Genomic DNA, 21,509 nt, shown 5'->3' on the forward strand with positions numbered 1-21,509 from the left:
CTCCCTTGTCAGCGGGTTTAATTATTAAGTCCGGGTTGTTACGGAGTGAGTTGAGGGCTGCACGTTCAGGAGGGGAGAGGTTAGAGTTAGTCAGGGGGGTGGAAAATTTGAGGCGGCCGATGTCACGCCGGCAGTTTGAAATAAAAAGTTCTAGTGGGGGTAGTAGGCCATACTGGGGGGTAAAAGTGGAGGGGGTCCGTTGGAGACGGGAGAAGGGGTCATCAGTGCGGGGTCGGGACTCCTTACCATGGAAAAAGGCTCGGAGGCGGAGGCGGCGGAAGAAGAGCTCCACGTCATGGCGGACGCGGAACTCGTTGATGTGGGGGCGGAGGGGAACAAAGGTAAGGCCTCTGCTGAGGACAGACCGTTCGGTGTCTGAAAGGGGGAGGTCAGGGGGGATGGTGAACACCCGGCAATGGTGGGGGTTGGGGTCGGATGGAGGCAGGGGGGCAGGTGGAGGGGATATATGGTGGGGGGGTGGTGGGTTAGCTGGGCAGAGGGGGGCATGAGGACCGATGTGGGGAGTACTGGGGGTCGCCTGGCTGGAGGGGGAAGGGGGAGACCCAGTGGAACCCCTGCTGCAGTTACCTGTAGTAGGGGGTGGGCAGTAGGACCCAGCAGTGCTGAAGGGCTTCCTGCATCTAGCCTGTCCAACCCCTTAAGAATTTTGTAAGTTTCTCCAGCTTTTTGTCTCTGGCTTCGGTGTATATCTGCAGTTCCTCCTACACATTGTTCAGGTATCATTCCCAATCCCTGATAATATTCGTTTGAGTTTGGTTTAATGTCATGTGTACCGAGGTACAGTGAAAAGCTTTTGTTGCACGCTACCCAGTCAACAGAAAGACAATACATGATTACAATCGAGCCATTTACAGTGTACAGATACATGGTAAGGGAATAACATTTTGTGCAAGGTAAAGCCAGCAAAGTTTGATCAAGGATAGTCCGAGGGTCTCCAATGAGGTGGATAATAGCTCAGGACTGCTCTCTGGTTGTGGTAGGATGGTTCAGTTGCTTGATAACAGCTGGGAAGAAGCTGTTCGTGTACCTGGGGTTGTGCATTTTCACACTTCTGTACCTTTTGCCCGATGGGAGAGGGGAGAAGAGAGAGTGGCCAGGGTGCGACTGGTCCTTGATTATGCTGCTGGCCTTGCCGAGGCAGCGCGAGGTGTAGATGGAGTCAATGGAAGGGAGGCTGGTTTGTGTGATGGTCTGGGCTGTGTCCACAATACTCTACATATTTACTTTGTTGACCTCAGATATCCCGCTCCATTCCCCATTTGACTGTTACAGGCCACTTCCTCTTCTGCCTTTAAAGAACATGTGGGTTTTAGACATAATCTTGTGCTACAGACCAGCCAATTGGAAGTGTGCTTTTTAAGATTGTTCAGGGCGGCACGGTGGCACAGTGGTAGAGTTGCTGCCTCACAGCGCCAGAGTCCCGGGTTCCACCCTGACCTCGAGTGCTGTCTGTATGGAGTTTGCATGTTCTCCCTGGGCTTGGGTCTCCCCCGGGTGATCTTGTTTCCTCCTACGTTTCAAAAGACATACAGGTTTGTAGTTTAATTAGCTTTGGTAAATTGTAAATTGTCTCTAGTGTGTGTAGGATAGTGCGAGTGTACGGGATGATTGGCCCATCGAGTCTACTCTGCCATTCAATCTCGGCTGATCTATCTCTCCCTCCTAACCCCATTCTCCTGCCTTCTCCCCCTAACCCCTGTCACCCGTCCTAATCAAGAATCTATCTCTCTCTGCCTTAAATATTATCCACTGACTTGGCCTCCACAGCCTTCAGTGGCAATGAATTCCATAGATTCACTGCCCTCTGATTAAAGAAATTCCTCCTCATCTCCTTCCTGAAGGAACATTCTTTGATTCTGAGGCCATGACCTCTGGTCCCAGACTCTCCCATTATGTATCCCTCTCCACATCCACTCTGTCCTGAATTAAACAGTTTGTCATAAAAGGATAATGGGAAGGTGGAGATTATTCTTAGCTGTGTTTGTTCAGAAGCACATGTGCTTGGTGTCAGCTGCAAGCCCCTAACCTCACACCCATTGAAGTCTGATATCTGCATGAGATTTAAAGGCATGGGAGTGAATCAGAAAGACCTTGGCATGTGCCCAATGCCTAATGTGCAGGCAAGGTCAAAATCAGCCTTGAAATTTGAGTGCAGACACAAAAACCTGGAGAGTAAAGGGTGTTTAGTTGTCATGTGTACTAGCAACAGAACCATGAAGTTCTTACTCACAGCAGTGCAGAAGCACAGTAACACAGTACTTCAATAGAACATAAATTTGCTACCAAAAACATTTTGCTGCAGGAAGGAACTGCAGATGCTAGTTTACACCAAAGATAGACTCAAAATGCTGGAGTAACTCAGCGGGCCAGGCAGCATGTCTGGAGAGAAGGAACGGTGATGTTTTGGGTTGAGACCTTTCTTCAGACTGAGAGTCAGGGGAAAGGGAAACTAGAGGAATGAAAAGGTACAGAACAAATCAGTGTCGGCACTGTTGACCAAGGAAAGGTGGAGCCCACAATGGTCCATTGTTGGCTATGAAGCACAAAGGGATGTGAACAGTGAAACTAGAAGGACGGCCAAGGATGGGGGAGGGATGGAGAGAGAGGGAATGCAAGGGTTACTTGAAGTCAATGTTCATACCGCTGGGGTGTAAGCTGCCCAAGCGAAATATGAGGTGCTGTTGCTCCAGTTTGCGTTGGGCCTCACACTGACAGTGGGGGGAATACTCTGCCTCAGAAGTTGAATTCTCTGCCTCAGAAGGCAGTGGAGGCCAATTCTCTGAATGCATTCAAGAGAGAGCTGGATAGAGCTCTTAAGGATAGCGAAGTCAGGGGGTATGGGGAGAAGGCAGGAACGGGGTACTGATTGAGAATGATCAGCCATGATCACATTGAATGGCGGTGCTGGCTCGAAGGGCCGAATGGCCTCCTCCTGCACCTATTGTCTATTGTCTATTGCCCAGGACAGAAAGGTCAGTGCGGGAATGGGAGGGGGAGTTAAAGTGTTTGGTAACCGGGAGATCAGGTGGGCCAAGGCGGACTGAGTGGAAAGATGATGTCTCCAAGTCAATGGTGAAACCACAATCTCTCTCTAACCTGAGGGTTTAAGTTCCTCCACTGATCACTCTTCTACCGGAATCATCATCATTGTCGTATAAAAATATTTTATGATATCCTGCCATTAACAGGAAAGGTTCCCCCCCACACACTCCAGGACTCCATTTGTACCTCACGCTGCCTGGGCATGGCCAGCAGCATAATCAAGGACCAGTCGCACCCCGGTCACTCAATAGACAATAGGTGCAGGAGGAGGCCATTCGGCCCTTCGACCCAGCACCGCCATTCAATGTGATCATGGCTGATCATTCTCAATCAGTACCCCGTTCCTGCCTTCTCCCCATACCCCCTGACTCCGCTATCCTTAAGAGCTCTATCTAGCTCTCTCTTGAATGCATTCAGAGAATTGGCCTCCACTGCCTTCTGAGGCAGAGAATTCCACAGATTCACAACTCTCTGACTGAAAAAGCTTTTCCTCATCTCAGTTCTAAAAGGCCTACCCCTTATTCTTAAACGGTGGCCCCTTGTTCTGGACTCCCCCAACATTGGGAACATGTTTCCTGCCTCTAAAGTGTCCAAACCCTTGATAATCTTATACGTTTCGATAAGATCTCCTCTCATCCCTCTTCTCCCCTCTCCCATCAGGAAAAAAGTACAGAAGTGTGAAAACACACACTTCCAGATTCAGGGACAGTTTTTACCCCAGCTGTTATCGGGCAACTGAATCATCCTACCACAACCAGAGAGCAGTGCTGAACTACTATCTGCCTCATTGGTGACCCTCAGACTATTTTTGATCGGACTTTGCTGGCTTTACCTTGCACTAAACATTATTCCCTTATCATGTATCTATACACTGTAAATGGATTGTTTGCAATCATGTATTGTCTTTCCGCTGACTGGCTAGCACGCAACAACTCGGCTTTTCACTGCACCTCAGTGCACGAGGCAATAAACTAAACCAAAAACTAATTTCAAATCAGAATGGGGTCAGACTAGCTGGAGTTCATCGTTTGCGCAGTCTTTTTTCCTCACCCCCCTGTCATGTGCTCTATGAGAAGCACAAAGGATAGGAAAAGAGATTTCAACAAAAAAAGATTTGTCGAGTTATGGAAGTGGATGAATGCTGTACTTGTAGTGTTTTAAAAGTGAACAAACTCTGAATGCTCAAAGTGGAACATTGTGGACAAGTCACGATGTTCCATGTGATCGCAGGCCTCATCACTTGCTCTTTGTTTGCACTTTTGATGGCTTGTATGCAAACAGTTTTGTTACTAATTGATTTGTTAGCTTCTGCTCATTAATCTAAAACTCGTGTCAGTTAGTCACTGTACTTCCGGTTCAGTTTGTGCCTGAAAAGCCATGGTGGGTTCTGTTTGCAAGTTGCTCGCAAGCCTGCACCTCCTGCTAGGACACAGTGCTGGAGTAACTCAGCGGGTCGGGCAGCATCTCTGGAGAGCACCAGTAGGTAATAGACAATAGGTGCAGGAGGAGGCCATTTGGCTCTTCGAGCCAGCACCGCCATTCAATGTGATCATGGCTGATCATTCTCAATCAGTACCCCGTTCCTGCCTTCTCCCCATACCCCCTGACTCCGCTATCCTTAAGAGCTCTATCTAGCTCTCTCTAGAAACATATAAAATTCTTAAGGGGTTGGAGAGGCTAGATGCGGGAAGATTGTTCCCGATGTTGGGGAGTCCAGAACCAGGGGTCACAGCTTAAGGATAAGGGGGAAGTCTTTTAGGACCGAGATGAGAAAACATTTCTTCACACAGAGAGTGGTGAGTCTGTGGAATTCTCTGCCACAGAAGGTAGTTGAGGCCAGTTCATTGGCTATATTTAAGAGGGAGTTAGATGTGGCCCTTTTTGCTAAAGGGATCAGGGGGTATGGAGAGAAGGCAGGTATAGGCTACTGAGCTGGATGATCAGCCATGATCATATTAAATGGCGGTGCAGGCTCGAAGGGCCGAATGACCTACTCCTGCACCTATTTTCTATGTTTCTATGTTTCTATTCAGAGAATTGGCCTCCACTGCCTTCTGAGGCAGAGAATTCCACAGATTCACAACTCTGTTCCCGGTCGGGATCTTTCTTCAGACCCGAAACGTCTCCTGCCCATGCTCTCCAGAGATGCTGCCCGACCTACAGAGTTACTCCAGCACTTTGTCTCCTTTTGTGCATTAACCAGCATCTGCAGTTCTTTGTTTCTGCATCCCTTGGTATCCTATTGCTAAATTGTGATTTCAATCGGGCGTGAGAAACTAAATTTTTCTTCCGATGAATATCTTGTGCTAAACGTTATCCCCTTTACCCTGTGCCTGTACACTGTGAATGTTTTGATTGTAATCATGTACAATCTTTCCCACTGACTGGATAGCGTGCATTTGCAAAAGCTTTTCGCTGGTGGAATAAAGCTTTTCACTGTACGCATTGATAATAAATAAACTAAACTAAACTAATAATAGAGGCGGCTCAAAGAAAAATAATTTTAGCGCGAGTAAAAAAACACAATATCCTGGAATTGCTCATCGAGTCGGGCAGCATCTGTGGGAAGAGAAACCTTTCAGCTTCGCGATCTTCGGTCAGGATGATTTTAGCACATTTGACGACAAAGCACACGAACAAAGTCACACAAATGAAAGCTTTCCACTGTACCTCGGTACACGTGACAATAAACTAAATTGAACTGAACTAAAATGCAGGGGTGTAGGGCTTGCCTGAGCGTTGTCTATTCTACATTCATTTGAAGCATTGTTCTTTGTGTTATCTCTCATTTATAACATTCAGTAATAGAATTATACACTCATCCTTAAAAGGACACACAGTGCTGGAGTAACTCGGAGAACTGATTTTTGATGTTCCCTTATTCTATTGGCAAAAGTACATTTGTACATTGGCCTTCATCGGTCAAGGTCATCGAGTCCTAGAGTCAGGGGTGCAGTGCTCACTGGAGGACCGTTCCGGCACCTCTGTAAAAAATAAACCAAAAGCCAAAATAAACAGATAAGATTATTAAGGGGTTGGACACGTTAGAGGCAGGAAACATGTTCCCAACGTTGGGGGAGTCCAGAATCAGGGGCCACAGTTTAAGAATAAGGGGTAGGCCATTTAGAACTGAGATGAGGAAAAACTTTTTCAGTCAGAGAGTTGTGAATCTGTGGAATTCTCTGCCTCAGAAGGCAGTGGAGGCCAATTCTCTGAATGCATTCAAGAGAGAGCTAGGTAGAGCTCTTAAGGATAGCGGAGTCAGGGGGTATGGGGAGAAAGCAGGAACGGGGTACTGATTGAGAATGATCAGCCATGATCACATTGAATGGCTCGAAGGGCCGAATGGCCTCCTCCTGCACCTATTGTCTATTGTCTATTGTCTAAACAGCGGGGAGTTTTAACGATCGGGGAGTTTAACAACAGCAGCTCCGGCACTATTGACAGCTCCAGCACCTAAAGAATTAGCACTGCAACACTGCCAATATGGTCACGGCGTTAAGAACCTGCACTGCTGTATAATTAACAATAAAATGCCCTGCACTTACGCTGAAGATAGACACAAAAGGCTGGAGTAACTCAGCGGGACAGGCAGCATCTCTGGAGAGAATGAACAGGTGACATCACCCACTCCTTCTCTCCAGAGATGCTGCCTGTCCCGCTGAGTTACTCCAGCTTTTTGTGTCTATCTTCGGCATCTGCAGTTCCTTTTCCTTCCTCCACATTTTGCCTAAGCTTATACTGCCCGATTTCTTTCCCAACAACCTGAGTAAATATGATAGATTATTGTATTGCACTTCTTAAAATATGACGTTACTGAGGCTGTGGTCGATAAGCCCTTGGCCATTTCTCAGTCTGGTTGTTGGTACAGGTCCCACCACCAATTCTCCGGCACCTCCTTTAATCCGGACAAAATGACAGGAGCGCCCTTGGAAGTCCCCCCGAAAATGTGTCGCCCAGGCCGGGTGAGGCGGCCGATCTCGGCCTCATCGGGACTTCCGCGGCCGATCGGCGGGTGGGATTTGCCCCCCTGCAGCCGGGGCACTGGAACTCCGGCCCGGCCGGAGCGGGCAGATCCGTTCCCATGGCCGACTCCCGAGGCCGACTTTGCGGGCCGGTGTCTTGGCCCCTCGGCGGAACGTTCCGGTACCGTTGGGACTCCTCTCGGAGGCCATGAACTCTGTCGGTGTGGCAACACGGATGATCCACAAAGGCTCTGGGAACCAAGGGTGGTGGAGCTGTATTCCAGACCTGCAATTTTCCTCGCAGAAGTTGTGATTTGCTATTATTGAAGTTTGAATACCCTTCGTCTCTGTCTCCCATCAATTGTCGAATTATTAACTGCGATCTACTGATAGATTATGGACGTCCAGCAGAGCTTAGAATTGATCTGGTGACTATCGTTCAGTTTAGTTCAGATTGGTTTAGTTTAGAAACAGGCCTGTCGACCCACCGAGTCCGTGCCAACCAGCAATCCCCGCACACTAACACTGTCCTACACACACCAGGGACAATTTACAATTTTACAATTTAACCGAAGCCAATTCACCTACAAACCTGTACGTTTTTGGAGTGTGGGAGGAAACCGGAGCACCCGGAGAAAACCCACACAGGTCACTGGGCGAACGTACAAACTCCATACACAAGCACCCGTAGTCGGGATTGAACCTGGGTGGCTAGCGCTGTAAGGCAGCAACTCTGCCGCTGCTCCTTCGTGACTTAGAACATAAAACAGAACAGTAGAGCACAGGAACAGGCCCTTCAGCCCACAATGTCTGTGCCGAACATGATGCCTAGATCAACTCCGATCATCCTGCACATAATCCATATCCCTCCATTCCCTGCATATCCACACGCTTGTCCAAAGGACTCTTAAATGCCACTATCGCATTGATTGTATTGATATATAGTATTATCAAGTGTAAAACAGCTTTTCACTGTACCTCGGTGCACGTATCAATAATAAAACTAAACCTGACCTATCTTATGTGTAGGAAGGACCTGTTTGATGCTGGTTTCAACCGAAGATAGACACAAAATGTTGGAGTTAATCCAGTATTTTGTGTCTATCTTTGGTCTCAACCATCTCATGACGGGCGGCACGGTGGCGCAGCGGTAGAGTTGCTGCCTCACAGCACCAGAGACCCGGGTTCCATCCTGGCTACGGGTGCTGTCTGTACGGAGTTTGTGCGTTCTCCCCATGACCTGCGTGGGGTTTCTCTGAGATCTATGGTTTCCTCCCACACTCCAAAGACTGCCAGGTTTGTAGGTTAACTGGCTTGGTATAAAATGCAAAATTGTCCCTAGTGTGTGCAGGGTAGTGTTAATGTGCAGGGATCGCTGGTCATTGCCAACTCAGTGGGCCGAAGGGCCTGTTTCTGCGCTGCATCTCTAAACTAAACTAAACTAAACATGGCGATAATAAAACAAACCTAAACTTTCTCAGGAACTTGTGTTTAATTAGTGTGGAACTGGGTGAATTATTGTCAGGAGATAGACCAGCGCATTCCAGAGGAATGACGTCTTCTAATTTACCTGCTCTCCTGTGAGAAACGGGAAAGATGTCTTCATAACAACACACTTGTGATCAAGTATTCTCTATCAGCAAGTCCAAAAAGAACTGAGGCGTAAAAGGCCTACTCCTGCGCTCTGCTGTTCTCACCCTAACCTCCACAATCCCTCTCCCTTGGAATGAAGAAGGGTCTCGACCCAAAACGCCACCTATCCATATTCTCCAGAGATGCTGCCTGACCCGTTGAGTTACTCCAGCATTTTGTATCCTCTTGGAATAATGTTGATCCAGGTATTGATGGTCAAGAACTTTAGGCCAGAGAACAGTACAGCACAGCAACAGGCCCTTTGGCCCACTATGTCCATGTTGAACACGAAGCCAAGACCAACTCTTATCTGCCTGCATATAATCCATAATCCCTCCATCCCCTACAAATACCATAGCCCACTTAAACACCACTATCACACCTGCCTCCAGCTATCATCGTCTGCTTTGGTCTGTCCCTTCCTAACCTTACATGCACTTTGTACCCTTCCAAATCTCTAATTTCGGGTCTTGACCCGAAACATCACCCATTCCTTCTCTCCAGAGGTGCTGCCTGTCCTACTGAGTTACTCCAGCATTTTGTGCCTATCTTTGGTGTAAACCAGCATCTGCAGTTCCTTGACCCCAGCAAGTGGTTTTGGATGTAGTGCCTTTGAGGTCCATTTGACTGAGTTCTAGGTATCTCATATAAAGGTAGTTGAGGCAGGTAGTATCACAACGTTTAAGACAGGTACATGGATAGGACAGGTTAAAGGGATTTGGGCCAAATGCAGGCAGGTGGGACTAGCGTAGATGGGACATGTTAGAGTTTATCCCTTTGTGTTTAAAAAAACAAGTTACCCCTCAGGCTCTTAATAAACCTCCCCCCCCCCCACCCCCTTCAACCGATGTCCTCTGGTTTTTGATTTTCCGTGTGTAGATGGGGCATGTTGGTCGCCGTTGGCAAGTTGGACCGAAGGGCCTGTTTCTACGCTGTCCGTCTCTCTGACTCCAAATGCTTTCAACTGCAATTACTAGCGGATTATAACATGGAAGCAAAACTGTGCCCTTCTCATAGCTGGGAATAACAAGGATAATCTTTTCCTTTTGTCAGCTACAATTTGCCAGCCAAATATAAGAGAGTAACCACACCTAGTTAGGGGAGGTGATAAACGCAGAGTTTTAGCCCATTCACCTGACCACTGGGTCTGTTTCTTATTATTTGAGATTCATTTTTCTGATTGTCCATGTAATGAATTTAGCTGTCATCTGGTCCAGTGGAGGTCTGTAATCTCTCAATGCCTCCGGCTATGTGCTATATTTGACTCCTTTGTTTTCCATGAGTGTTGGAACATGAGCTATATCAAGCTGGAAAGGGTACAAAGAAGATTTACGAGGATGTTGCCAGGACTAGAGGGTCTGAGCTATAGGGAGAGTTAGGGCAGGCTGGATCTCTATTCCTTGGTGCAGGAGGATGAGGTGATCTTGCAGAGGTGTATAAAATCATGAGAGGAATAGATCGGGTAGATGCACAGAGTCTCTTGCCCAGAATAGGTGAATCGAGGACCAGAGGACATAGGTTTAAATTGAAGGGGAAAAGATTTAATAGGAATCTGAGGGGTAACTTTTCCACACAAAGGGTGGTGGATGTATGGAACAAGCTGCCAGAGGAGGTAGTTGAGGCAGGGACGATCCCAACATTTAACAAACAGTTAGACAGGTACATGGATAGGACAGGTTTGGAGGGATACGGGCCAAACACGGGCAAGTGGGACTAGTGTAGCTGGGACATGTTGGCCGGTGTGGGCAAGTTGGGCCGAATGGCCTGTTTCCATGCTGTACGGCTCTATGACTTAATTTTAAGTTTCGACATTTTGTGGGATTTTTTAAAACAACATCTGTTTATCATGCAGCGAGATAAGGGAGCAAAATGTCAAGACAAAACTACCATGCAAAGTAGCCATGGGACCTGGAGTTTGCCTGCTCCCATTATAGACACGGGCATTTCAAATTATATAAGAAAATAACTGCAGATGCTGGTAGAAATCGAAGGTATTTATTCACAAAATGCTGGAGTAACTCAGCAGGTCAGGCAGCATCTCGGGAGAGAAGGAATGGGCGACGTTTCGGGTCGAGACCCTTCTTCAGACTGAAGAAGGGTCTCGACCCGAATCGTCGCCCATTCCTTCTCTCCCGAGATGCTGCCTGACCTGCTGAGTTACTGAAGAAGGGTCTCGCCCCGAAACGTCACCCATTCCTTCTCTCCCGAGATGCTGCCTGACCTGCTGAGTTACTCCAGCATTTTGTGAATAAATACCTTCGGCATTTTAAATTTCTCTCTCTGTCATGTTCCAATATAGATAGACACTTTATTGCCACATGTACCGTGAAGGCAGAGTGAAACTCTTTGTTTTTGTATACGCAGTACACAAAACCAAATGTTCCATGCACCCACCTCCCTTTGAGTGAAAAAGTTACCCCTCAGATTCCTATTAAATCTTTTCCCCTTCACTTTAAACCTATGTCCTCTGTTCCTCGATTCCCCTACTCTGGGCACGGGACTCTGTGTGTCTACTCGATCTATTCCTCTCGTGGTTTTATACACCTCTATAAGATCACCCCTCATCCTCCTGCGCTCCAAGGAATAGAGTCTCAGCCTGCTCAATCTCTCCCTGTAGCTCACACCCTCTAGTCCTGGCAACATCTGTGTCACAGGTCACAGACAAAGTCAGAAAGTACCCTCAAATATTGTTGGTCTCTTCTTCGTCCACCCCCTTCCCCTCTCCCCAACCACCACAGGTCCCACATGTTCTCAGTAGTCCCCCCATGTCGGGTTCCCCCTTTGTATAAAGGGAAAAGCATGGGTATCACAACGTTAGAAGTACTGGAGGGCACAAATCCACATAAAGTGGACCATTTTGTGTCATATATGTATATATGGGGCTCAGAGAGAAACAGGTTCAGAGTATATGTAGGAAGGAACTGCAGATGCTGGTTTACACCGAAGATAGACACCAAGTGCTGGAGTAACTCAACGGGACAGGCAGCATCTCTGGAGAGAAGGAATGGGTGACATTTTGGGTTTGAAGGAGGGTCTCAACCCAAAACTTCACTCATTCCTTCTCTCCAGAGATGCTGCCTGTCCCGTTGTGTGACTGCAGCATTTTGTGTCTATCTTCAGTGTGTGTGTGCGTGTGTGTGCGTGTGTGTGTGTGCGCGCGCATGCGTGTGTGTGTGTCTCTGTTTGAGTATTTGAGAGTGAGAGCATGTGTGTGCGACCCTGTGTGTGAGAGTGTTTGAGAGTATTTGAGAGTGTGTGTGTGAGAGCCTCTATGTGTGAGAGTGTTTGAGAGCATGCGAGTGTGTGTGAGAAAGAGTGAATGTGTGTGAGAGCCTCTGTGTGAGAGTGTTTGAGAGTGCGTGAGTGTGTGAGAAAGAGTGTGTGAAGGAGTGTGTATGAAGGAGTGTGTATGTATGAGACAGCTTCTGTGAGGGAGTGTGTGTGAATGTGTAAAAGAGTGCATGTGAGAGTGAGTGTGTGCGAGTGCATATGTGAGAGGTGTGAAAGTGTGCGATTGTGTGAACAAAAGTGTGACTGTTTGTAAGAGTGTGTATGTGTATGAATGAGAATACGAGAGTGTGTGTGTGTGTCAGTGAGTGTGTGTACGTGTGTGTGTCAGTGAGAGTGTGTGTGAGTGTGTGTACGTGTGTGTTTGTATCTTTCATTGATCCATCATGAATAAAAATATTGTTATTGGTTTACTCTGCTTATTGAATAAATCCAAAACCATTTCAATTGTGACTGGTGGGACATATTGGCCGGTGTGGGGGCAGGTTGTGGGCAAGTTGGGCTGACGAGCCTGTTTCCACGTTGTATCACACACACACACACACTATGACTCTACCAAAACTGAGCTGGAATGTGACTCACACTGAATCTCCTTTCCTCCTTCTTCCCGCCAGGCTGAAAACAGGCAAGGATGGGTGACTGGAGTTTGTTGGGCAACCTGCTGGAGAGTGCCCAGGAGCACTCCACGGTGGTGGGCAAGGTGTGGCTGACCTCCCTGTTCATCTTCCGCATCCTGGTGCTGGGCACGGCCACGGAGAAGGTGTGGGGGGACGAGCAGTCCTTCTTCACCTGCGACACCAAGCAGCCTGGCTGCCAGAACGTCTGCTACGACCGCATCTTCCCCATCTCCCACATCCGCTTCTGGGTGCTGCAGATTGTCTTTGTGTCCACGCCCACGCTGGTCTACCTGGGCCACATCTTCCACCTGGTGCGCATGGAGGAGAAGCAGAGGCTGAGGGAGAGGGAGAAGCTGGGTGCCTACCCGGCCGGGGAGAAGGATGCCCTGATGCAGAACGCGCGCAACACCAAAGGGCCGGGCTCGGACGAGCAGGGCAGAGTCATGTTGAAGGGGGTGATCCTGCGCACTTACCTGCTCAACATCATCTTTAAAACCCTGTTCGAAGTCGGCTTCATCTGGGCTCAGTATCACCTGTACGGCTTCGAGCTGAAGCCGCTTTACAAATGCAGCTACACGCCTTGCCCCAACACTGTGGACTGTTACATCTCCCGCCCCACAGAGAAGACCGTATTCATCATCTTCATGCTGGCCATGGCTTGTCTGTCTCTCCTCCTCAACGTGATTGAGATCTGCCACCTGGGGCTCAAGAAGTGCAGGAGGAACAGGAGGAGCAGGAGGGGAGAGGGGCTGGCGCTGCCAGCGGCGTGCGGAGCTCAGAGTGGGGCAGTGGGCAGCGGTGAGATGATGCCCCCCTGTGCCCCCAGCTACCACTACTTCGCCAGCCACGGCTACGCTGTGCCCCCGCTGCCCGAGCCCGAGCCCGTGCGCCACCCCTACACCGGCAACCTGTCCAGCAAGCAGAACAGGGACAACTTCGCCCTGCTGGAGGACAAGCAGGAGGATAAGCAGGAGGATCCCGCCCCCGCCAAACACAGCCCACTCGCCGAGCAGAGGCGCGACAGTGACCGCAGCAAGCTGAGCGGCCGCAGCAAGACCGACGACCTGGCCATCTAGCCCAGCAGGATCCCAGCAGGACCCCAGCAGGATCCCAGCAGGACACCAGCAGGACACCAACAGGGTGTCCCACAAACCATTCCAGTCCCCACTCAACAACGCCCCAGAGAACCCAACCCTGACCACCAGCCCAAACCCCCACTCAACGCCACGACAAAACTGCTGCCTGCAGTCGTCTCTGATGTGTATGTGTTGCTGGTTACACTCGCTGCTGTGTTGGAGCACAGAGCAGACTTGCATTTGCACACAGCCCCGCTCTCCCACACCAGCCCCCCCTGACCCACCCCACCCCCCTCTGCCACACCAGCCCCCTCCCACCCACCCCCCTCTCCCACATCAGCCCGCCCACCATTCCACCCCCTCCCCCACCACCACCATCCCCCACCCATCTCCCTCCCCACCCACCCCCCTCTCACACACCACCCCTCCCCCACACCAGCCCCTCCCACACCCACCCCTTCTCACACCAGCCCCCCCCCCACCCACCACACCCTTCTCCCACACCCACTCTCCTCTCCCACACCCACCCCCCTCTCCCACACCAACCCCCCCTCCCACCCCCTCTGCTACACCAGCCCCACCCCGTCTGCTACACTAGCCCCCCACCCACTCCCCCACCCCCACCCACTCCCCCACCCACTCCCCCTCCCACACCAGTCCCCTCCCCCACCAGCCCCCCTCCTCCCCCACCCAACCCCCCTTTCCCACAACAGCCCCCCACCCCCCTTTCCCACACCAGCCCTCTCCACCCACCCACTGCTGATTCCTCTCTGAAGTCCACATGAGAAGATGCTCTGCACTAATTATCTAGAAGATAAAGGTTATCCACAAAGCTGACCCACACAGACATGACCCACCAGATGCCGGTAGTCAATGTGACTAACTGGCGATATCTCACCCACTCTCTCAGTGACAGTCACAACTATTTCTTTGTGTGCCACCACAACTCCTGGCTAGAGGACAAAAAAAAAGAAAAGGCATCCAGAGGTGGAGTTGGTGCCGCACAGCACCAGAAACCTGGGTTCGATCCCGACTATGGAGTTTGTACGTTCCCCCCATGACCTGCATGGGTTTTCTCCGGTTTCTTCCCACACTCCAAAGATGCACTGGATTGGTATAAATGTAAATTGCCCCCAATGTGTGTAGGATAGTATTAATGTGCGGGGATCACTAGTCGGCACGGACTCGGTGGGCCGAAGGGCATGTTTCCAAACTGTATCCCTAAACTAAACGCTGAAAAATCTGAAGAAGGGTCCGGACCCAATGTTTCACCCATCCTTTCGCTCCAGAGATGCTGCCTTGTGTCTTTGTGTCTATCTTTGAGAAAAAGACAAGAACGCCAAGCGTGTGTGTGTGTGTGTGCGTGTGTGTGTGTGAGAGAGGGAGATCCTTCCAGCCAGTGTACCACGGAGAGATGGACAATGTGTGGCCGACACTTTGGTGGAGAAATATCACCAACACTTTCTCTGCAACACACTTTCTGCTTTCTCTCCAAAGCCACACCTGGGTTTGATATCCACTCCAACGTTGACTTCTTCAGCTGAGGCTTTGGCCTTCTCCACCAGATCCAGTGGCAAGACCACCTCCCCTCCTGCCCAACACTAGAATCCCCACGCAAGCACTCGACGAGACCTCCAGAAGGAGGGAGAGAAGACCCGAAGGACATATTCAAAACCCTCGAGAACAAAAGGAAACATCTCCACTCGTGCGTGAGATGCCTCACTTATGACTGTTGGAAATGGAGAAACATTCCAGAGGACACAAGGTATGTTGAGATTCAATAATCAGTCAACTTGGTAGGAAGACCAAAGACAAGGGCTACATGGTCTACCCTTGGTTCTCACTTCAAAACTCATAGAACTGTTGGGGACCAAGTCATCATCAACTCTGAGGGGCCACCAAAGAAGAAATCACACTACAAAGAGCACGGCTCAAGGAACAAAATTACTCTTTTTCATCAGCTTTGCATTTTCAGAAGTACCTCGTTTAAAACCCAGTGTTTCGATCATTTTATAAGTGTCAACTTTGGACACCTTTTACAATCTCTTAAATACTGGAAGGTTTACAGGATTATTGTCTTTATTAAAAAAAAGTGTTCAGGAAACAAAACATTTCCTATTGAAGCAGGCAAAACTGGCATTGCAATTCTTCATTAGGTTGAAGTCACGATGATACACTGCCTTGGTTTTGGCATGGATTTCTCGCTTTGTGTTATCTGTTGACAGACAAACAAAATTATTTGGTACAAGCCTTTCTCGTGACAACTGTTCTTCATTGATACTTGACGAAAATGTTCAAGGACACATCAGGGGGTCTGACCTGCTAAACCATCTCCTTCTCACAACTCAACGCTACCTGACCAAATCTTCTCAACTTCATTGACTGAGATTTTGTTGTCAGAAACACCCCCCCAAAAAAAATCAGGTTCAATCATTCATTATCTTTGCATTTGTCCATGGATTTGATTGCTTTTATTTTGGTAGAAACTACAGTTGTTAAAATTGTATTTTGATGCGGGGATACTCGTTTTATAATATATTTTGTGTTCACCTTAAACTGTGCTGAAGAACTGGTACTCACAAGTGTCATGTTAAAGTAATTACGCCATGTACAAGGAGAAAAATAAAATGAAAGAAAGATGAGATAAAAGAGAAAAATGTTGAAGATAATTCACTACTTGTAGTTTTATGTCTCCATTAATTCCACGGATCGGCAGAATTAAGACACTACACGGAAAGTTAATGATCCCTTCTAAAGTTTGGCATGGGGTTAGGATTCATGACGACTTTGTAAAATTACATCCAGCAATTCCATACTTCTGATAAAGTTTCGTTTAGAGATACAGCGCAGAAACAGGCGCCCATCAGCCCACGCCGACCAGCGACCCCCGTGCACAGTCCAGCACACTAGGGATAATTTACAATCTTTACCAAAGCCAATTAACCTCCAAGCCTGTACGACTTTGGAGTGTGGGAGGGAACCGGAGCACCCGGAGAAAACCCACGCAGTCACGGGGCGAACGTGCAGACTCCGTAGTCTGGATCAAACCGGGTCTCTGGTACTGTAAGGCAGCAACTCTACCGCTGCGCCACCGTGCTGCCCCCAATAGGTATCCATAACATAAGTGCAGCATGTATGAAGTATAAAGATCCAAGTCTTCCGGTTTCAACCCTTTCAGAAGATATCCTTAAAGTGAAATGTTTGGATAAACAGGAAGCTCAGACAACTTCATTATTCCAACATTAGACAATAGGTGCAGGAGTAGTCCATTCGGCCCTTCGAGCCAGCACCGCCATTCAATGTGATCATGGCTGATCATTCTCAATCAGTACCCAGTTCCTGCCTTCTCCCCATACCCCCTGACTCCACTATCTTTAACAGCTCTATCTAGCTCTCTCTTGAAAGCATCCAGAGAATTGGCCTCCACTGCCTTCTGAGGCAGAGAATTCCACAGATTTACAGCTTTGACTGAAAAGGTTTTTCCTCATCTCCGTTCTACATGGCCTACCCCTTTTTCTTAAACTTTGGCCCCTGCTTCTGGACTCCCCCAACATTGGGAACATGTTTCCTGCCTCTAACGTGTCCAATCCCTTAATAATCTTATATGTTTCAATAAGATCCCCTCTCATCCTTCTAAATTCCAGCGTTGAACCGTGCATGCGTGATTACTAGAATTCGTTACCCTATTTCAGCTTTCAGAATAGAGATACTAATATTCCTCTAGTACTTTTACGATAAAATCCAGGCCAAAACCCCCTAAGGCCAATTGTCTTTGCCGACCTGACATGGTTTCCTTGATAATTTAATCTACACGTGACTGTGTTAACTGATCCAGCTAGACTGTTCTTGTGTTGTGTCCCTGCTACTTCACCGTTTTGGATTCTAAGCAAGATTTTATCCATACAAAAGATGGTGACAAAGTAAATCTCATTTCATCACAGTGGGGCAGCCGGTAGAGCTGCTGCCTCACAGCGCCAGAAAACTCAAACCACTGAAGACCAACTGGGGGCGAGAAGTTTGTTCATTTCCCCCTTTATTTTAGTTTAGTTTAGTGATACAGCACAGCGACAGGTCCTTCGGCCCACTGAGTCCACGACGACCCGCGATCCCCGTACACGAACACTATCCAACACACACTAGGGACAATTTAACCAACCCAATTAACCTACAAACCTGTACATCTTTGGAGTATGGGAGGAAACCAGAGCTCGCAGAAAACCTGTGCAGGTCACGGGGAGAATGTACAAACTCTGTACAGACAGCACCCGTAATCAGGATCGAACCCGGGTGTCTGGCGCTGTAAAGCAGCAACTCTACCGCTGCACCACCTTGCCACCCAATAACGATACAATTTCAATAGCGATTTCGCAAGACGTTTGAGTAAAAGCCCTATTACACAAATTACTGCAAAAACACAAGGCTCATTATATAGATGTTTATATTTGCAACTTTTATTCAATGAACAGTGGTTTGTGTAAGCAGCTTATTGAATTAGAGGCTCAGCCAAATCAGAGAGTAAATCTCTTTTGCATTAAACTCCACTGTGAAATCCAATACTTTATACAAAATGAGATTAAGAACACATGAACAGGGCAGCTAAGGATTAAAAACACAAAATACAGCAGAGTTTGGAAGCCCAAAATTACTAACAGAAAATACTGAGAATACTACTCTGGTCAAAATGAAAGACGGATTGAACCGAAGAGTTAATATTCTTCATACAGATGCCGCCCGACAAGATAAAGATGTATCTTTGCATTCGGACATGCCTCTGTATATTAGCCAACATCATTTTATGCCTGTTCTATAAACTCATCATTTATAGTGAAGTATGACTCCTAATAGCAAAATGATTAGAGTTGAGTGAGGATGAGGGTAGAGGGTGACAAAGTTTGGGGCAAGTGTTTAATCCACATTTAGACAATCGGAAAGGCAGAGAAAGAACATTGAGAACATTGGAGTTAGGTCCTATATCCAAAAAAAAAATCAATCCACAAATAGAGATTTTAGAATTAGCATCATTGGAACTCTGACGTGCGATTAGAAAGGAGGCGAGGAGGAATTTATTTCGTCAGAAAGTTATGAGGAATTCATTGCCACAGATGAGGGTGGAGGGCTCGTCATTGGGTATTTTTAAAGCAGAGAATGGTCAGTAAGGGCGTCAAAGGTTACGGGGAGAATGGGGTTGAGAAGGAAAGGTAGATCAGGCATGATCGAATGGCGGAGTAGTGTAAGACAATAACTGCAGATGCTGGGACAAATCGAAGGTATTTATTCACAAAATGCTGGAGTAACTCAGCAGGTCAGGCTGCATCTCAGGAGAGAAGGAATGGGTGACGTTTCGGTTCGAGACCCTTCTTCAGACTGATGTCAAGGGGGCGGGACAAAGGAAGGACATAGGTGGAGACAAGAAGACAGTGGGAGATCTGGGAAGGAGGAGGGGAAGAGAGGGACAGAGGAACTATCTAAAGTGGGAGAAGTCGATGTTCATAATGGTGGAGTAGACTCAATGGGCCGAATGGCCCATTTCTGCTCCGATGACTGATGAATTTATGACTCAATATTCAATTATAAACAGCATTGGGTCTGACATGCACTGATTTTGAACATTTGCCATCTTGGTTTCGGAAATTCAAACCTGTTCGTAAAGAAGAATAGGGCAGAGGAAGAGGGAAGAACAGCTGACCCCATTCACCACCGTTTCCTTCCCACCCAACAGCTCACAAGAGAAGCTGCCTGAAGAACGGCCTCAACCCAAAACGTCACCTATCCTTTTTCTACAGGGATGCTGCCTGACCCGCTGAGTTACTCCAGCACTTCAATAGGTCAATGGTACTTATATTGACACAAGTACTGAGGTACAGTGAATTTCTTTTTTGCATACAGTTTAGTAGAAACATTAGCATATTTTAGATTCAGTACAAGTGTATAGTAATAGTAGAAACATCGAAAATAGGTGCAGGAGGAGGCCATTCCAGCCAGCACCACCATTCATTGCGATCATGGCTAATCATCCACAATCAGTAACCTGTGCCCAACTTCTCCCCATATCCCTTGATTCCACTCTCTAACTTCCACTCCCAGAGCTCTAACTCTCATTTAAATTCATCCAGTGATTTGGCCTCCACTGCCCTCTGTGGCAGAGAGTTCCACAAATTCACAACTCTCTGGGTGAAAAAGTTCCTTCTCACCTCAGTTTTAAATGGCCTCCCCTTTATTCTAAGACTGTGGCCCCTGGTTCTGGACTCCAACATTGGGAACATTTTTCCTGCATCTAGCTTGCCCAGTCCTTTTATCGTTTTACATGTTTCTATAAGATCCCCTCTCATCCTTCTAAACTCCAGTGAATACAAGCCTAGTCTTTTCAATCTTTCCTCATACGGCAGTCCCGCCATCCCAGGGATCAATCTCGTGAACCTACGCTGCACTGCCTCAATTACAAGGATGTCCTTCCTCAAATTATACCAAAACTGTGCATACTCCAGATGTGGTCTTACCAGGGCCCCATACAACTGCAGAAGAACCTCTTTACTCCTATACTCAAATCCTCTCGTTATGAAGGCCAGCATGCCATTAGCTTACTTCACTGCCTGCACTTTCTACACTGAGACTTTATACAAGAGTATTCTGTCTCAGTGTACTATTCCCAGACACTTGTACTGAATCCAAGATGTGCTTATAAGTATAGTGATACTTCTACTGAATTGTGTGCAAAAAAAACTTTGTGTATCTACGTCTATAAGAGGAAATACCCACCCTGTCTGCCTAGATACTCAGTGTATTGAAGGAATAGCAGAAGCAAAATGCTATAGTGGGAAATTTAAAGAGGACTTTTTATATCAAATGATGTAGTCAGTGCAGTTAAATGAAAAACGATGAGAAAGATTTAGTCAAAGCAAAAGCACATTTAAAAATGTAATTTCCCTGAATTCCAACTCCACCCAAATACTTTTCCACTTAGAAAATGAGATGTACACTTTCACCAGTGCAATTTAGTTTAGAGATACTGTGTGGAAACGAGCCCTTCGGCCCACTGAGACCGTACTGGCCAGCCATCCCCGCACATTAACCCTATCCTACACACTCAAGGGACAATTTACATTTATACCAAGCCAGCCAATTAATCTACAAACCTGTACGTCTTTGGAGTGTGGGAGGAGACCAAAGATCTTGGGAGCGAACCCACGCGGTCACGTGGAGAGCATACAAACTCCGTACAGACACCACCCATAATCAGGGTCGAATCCGGGTCTCCGGTTCTGTAAGCGCTGTAAGGCAGCAACTCTACCGCTGTGCCACCGTGCCGCCCAAATTTTAAGAAAAACTGTGTGCACGCATTAAGCAGAATTGTGTGTTTTAGACAGGCAACCTGTGGCAAAAGCTTTCAAAACCAATATTTGGCAGTAATGGGCTTAGACATTATCTTTAATATCACTGATATCAAAGATAACATCGAATGATATAAAGGTTTAGGAGATGCTGCTTTGATTAGAGGGCATTAGCTATAAGGCAATGTATTAGAGGGCATTAGCTAAAAAGAAGAGGATGGACAAACACGGATTACTTTCTCTGGAACTGTAGAGGTTGTGGTAAGACACAAAATGCTGGAGTAACTCAGCAGGACAGGCAGCATCTCTGGATAGAAGGAATGGGGAATGTTTCGGGTGGAGACCCTTCTTCAGATAGAAATATTACATTTATGAGATTGTAGATAGCGTAGACAGTCATCCTACCACAACCAGAGAGCAGTCAGGAAATACTGTCAACCTCATTGGTGACCCTTGGACTATCCTTGATCGGACTTTGCTGGCTTTACCTTGCACCAAACCGCATTCCCTTATCACGTATCTATTCACTGTAAAATGGCT

At 47.6% G+C, this 21,509-nt stretch overlaps 2 protein-coding genes across 2 annotated transcripts in view; both read left to right on the forward strand.

The window, feature by feature from the left end:
- Positions 1–12,584, forward strand: part of LOC144600690 (gap junction beta-1 protein-like) — an 84,925-nt gene extending 72,341 nt beyond the window's left edge. Inside the window, exon 2 of the mRNA XM_078412580.1 lies at positions 12,563–12,584. Within this exon, the coding sequence (XP_078268706.1) occupies positions 12,563–12,567 (5 nt within the window). The 3' untranslated portion in view covers positions 12,568–12,584. The remainder of the gene's footprint in view (positions 1–12,562) is intronic.
- The window catches only part of LOC144600689 (gap junction alpha-3 protein-like), a 36,645-nt gene extending 22,827 nt beyond the window's left edge, over positions 1–13,818 (forward strand). Inside the window, exons 2-3 of the mRNA XM_078412579.1 lie at positions 12,563–13,313; positions 13,362–13,818. Of these exons, the coding sequence (XP_078268705.1) occupies positions 12,580–13,313; positions 13,362–13,641 (1,014 nt within the window). The 5' untranslated portion in view covers positions 12,563–12,579 and the 3' untranslated portion in view covers positions 13,642–13,818. The remainder of the gene's footprint in view (positions 1–12,562; positions 13,314–13,361) is intronic.
- The last annotated feature ends 7,691 nt before the right edge of the window (positions 13,819–21,509 follow it).

This window comes from Rhinoraja longicauda, chromosome 15, assembly GCF_053455715.1.
Source record: "Rhinoraja longicauda isolate Sanriku21f chromosome 15, sRhiLon1.1, whole genome shotgun sequence".
Taxonomy (NCBI): domain Eukaryota; kingdom Metazoa; phylum Chordata; class Chondrichthyes; order Rajiformes; family Arhynchobatidae; genus Rhinoraja; species Rhinoraja longicauda.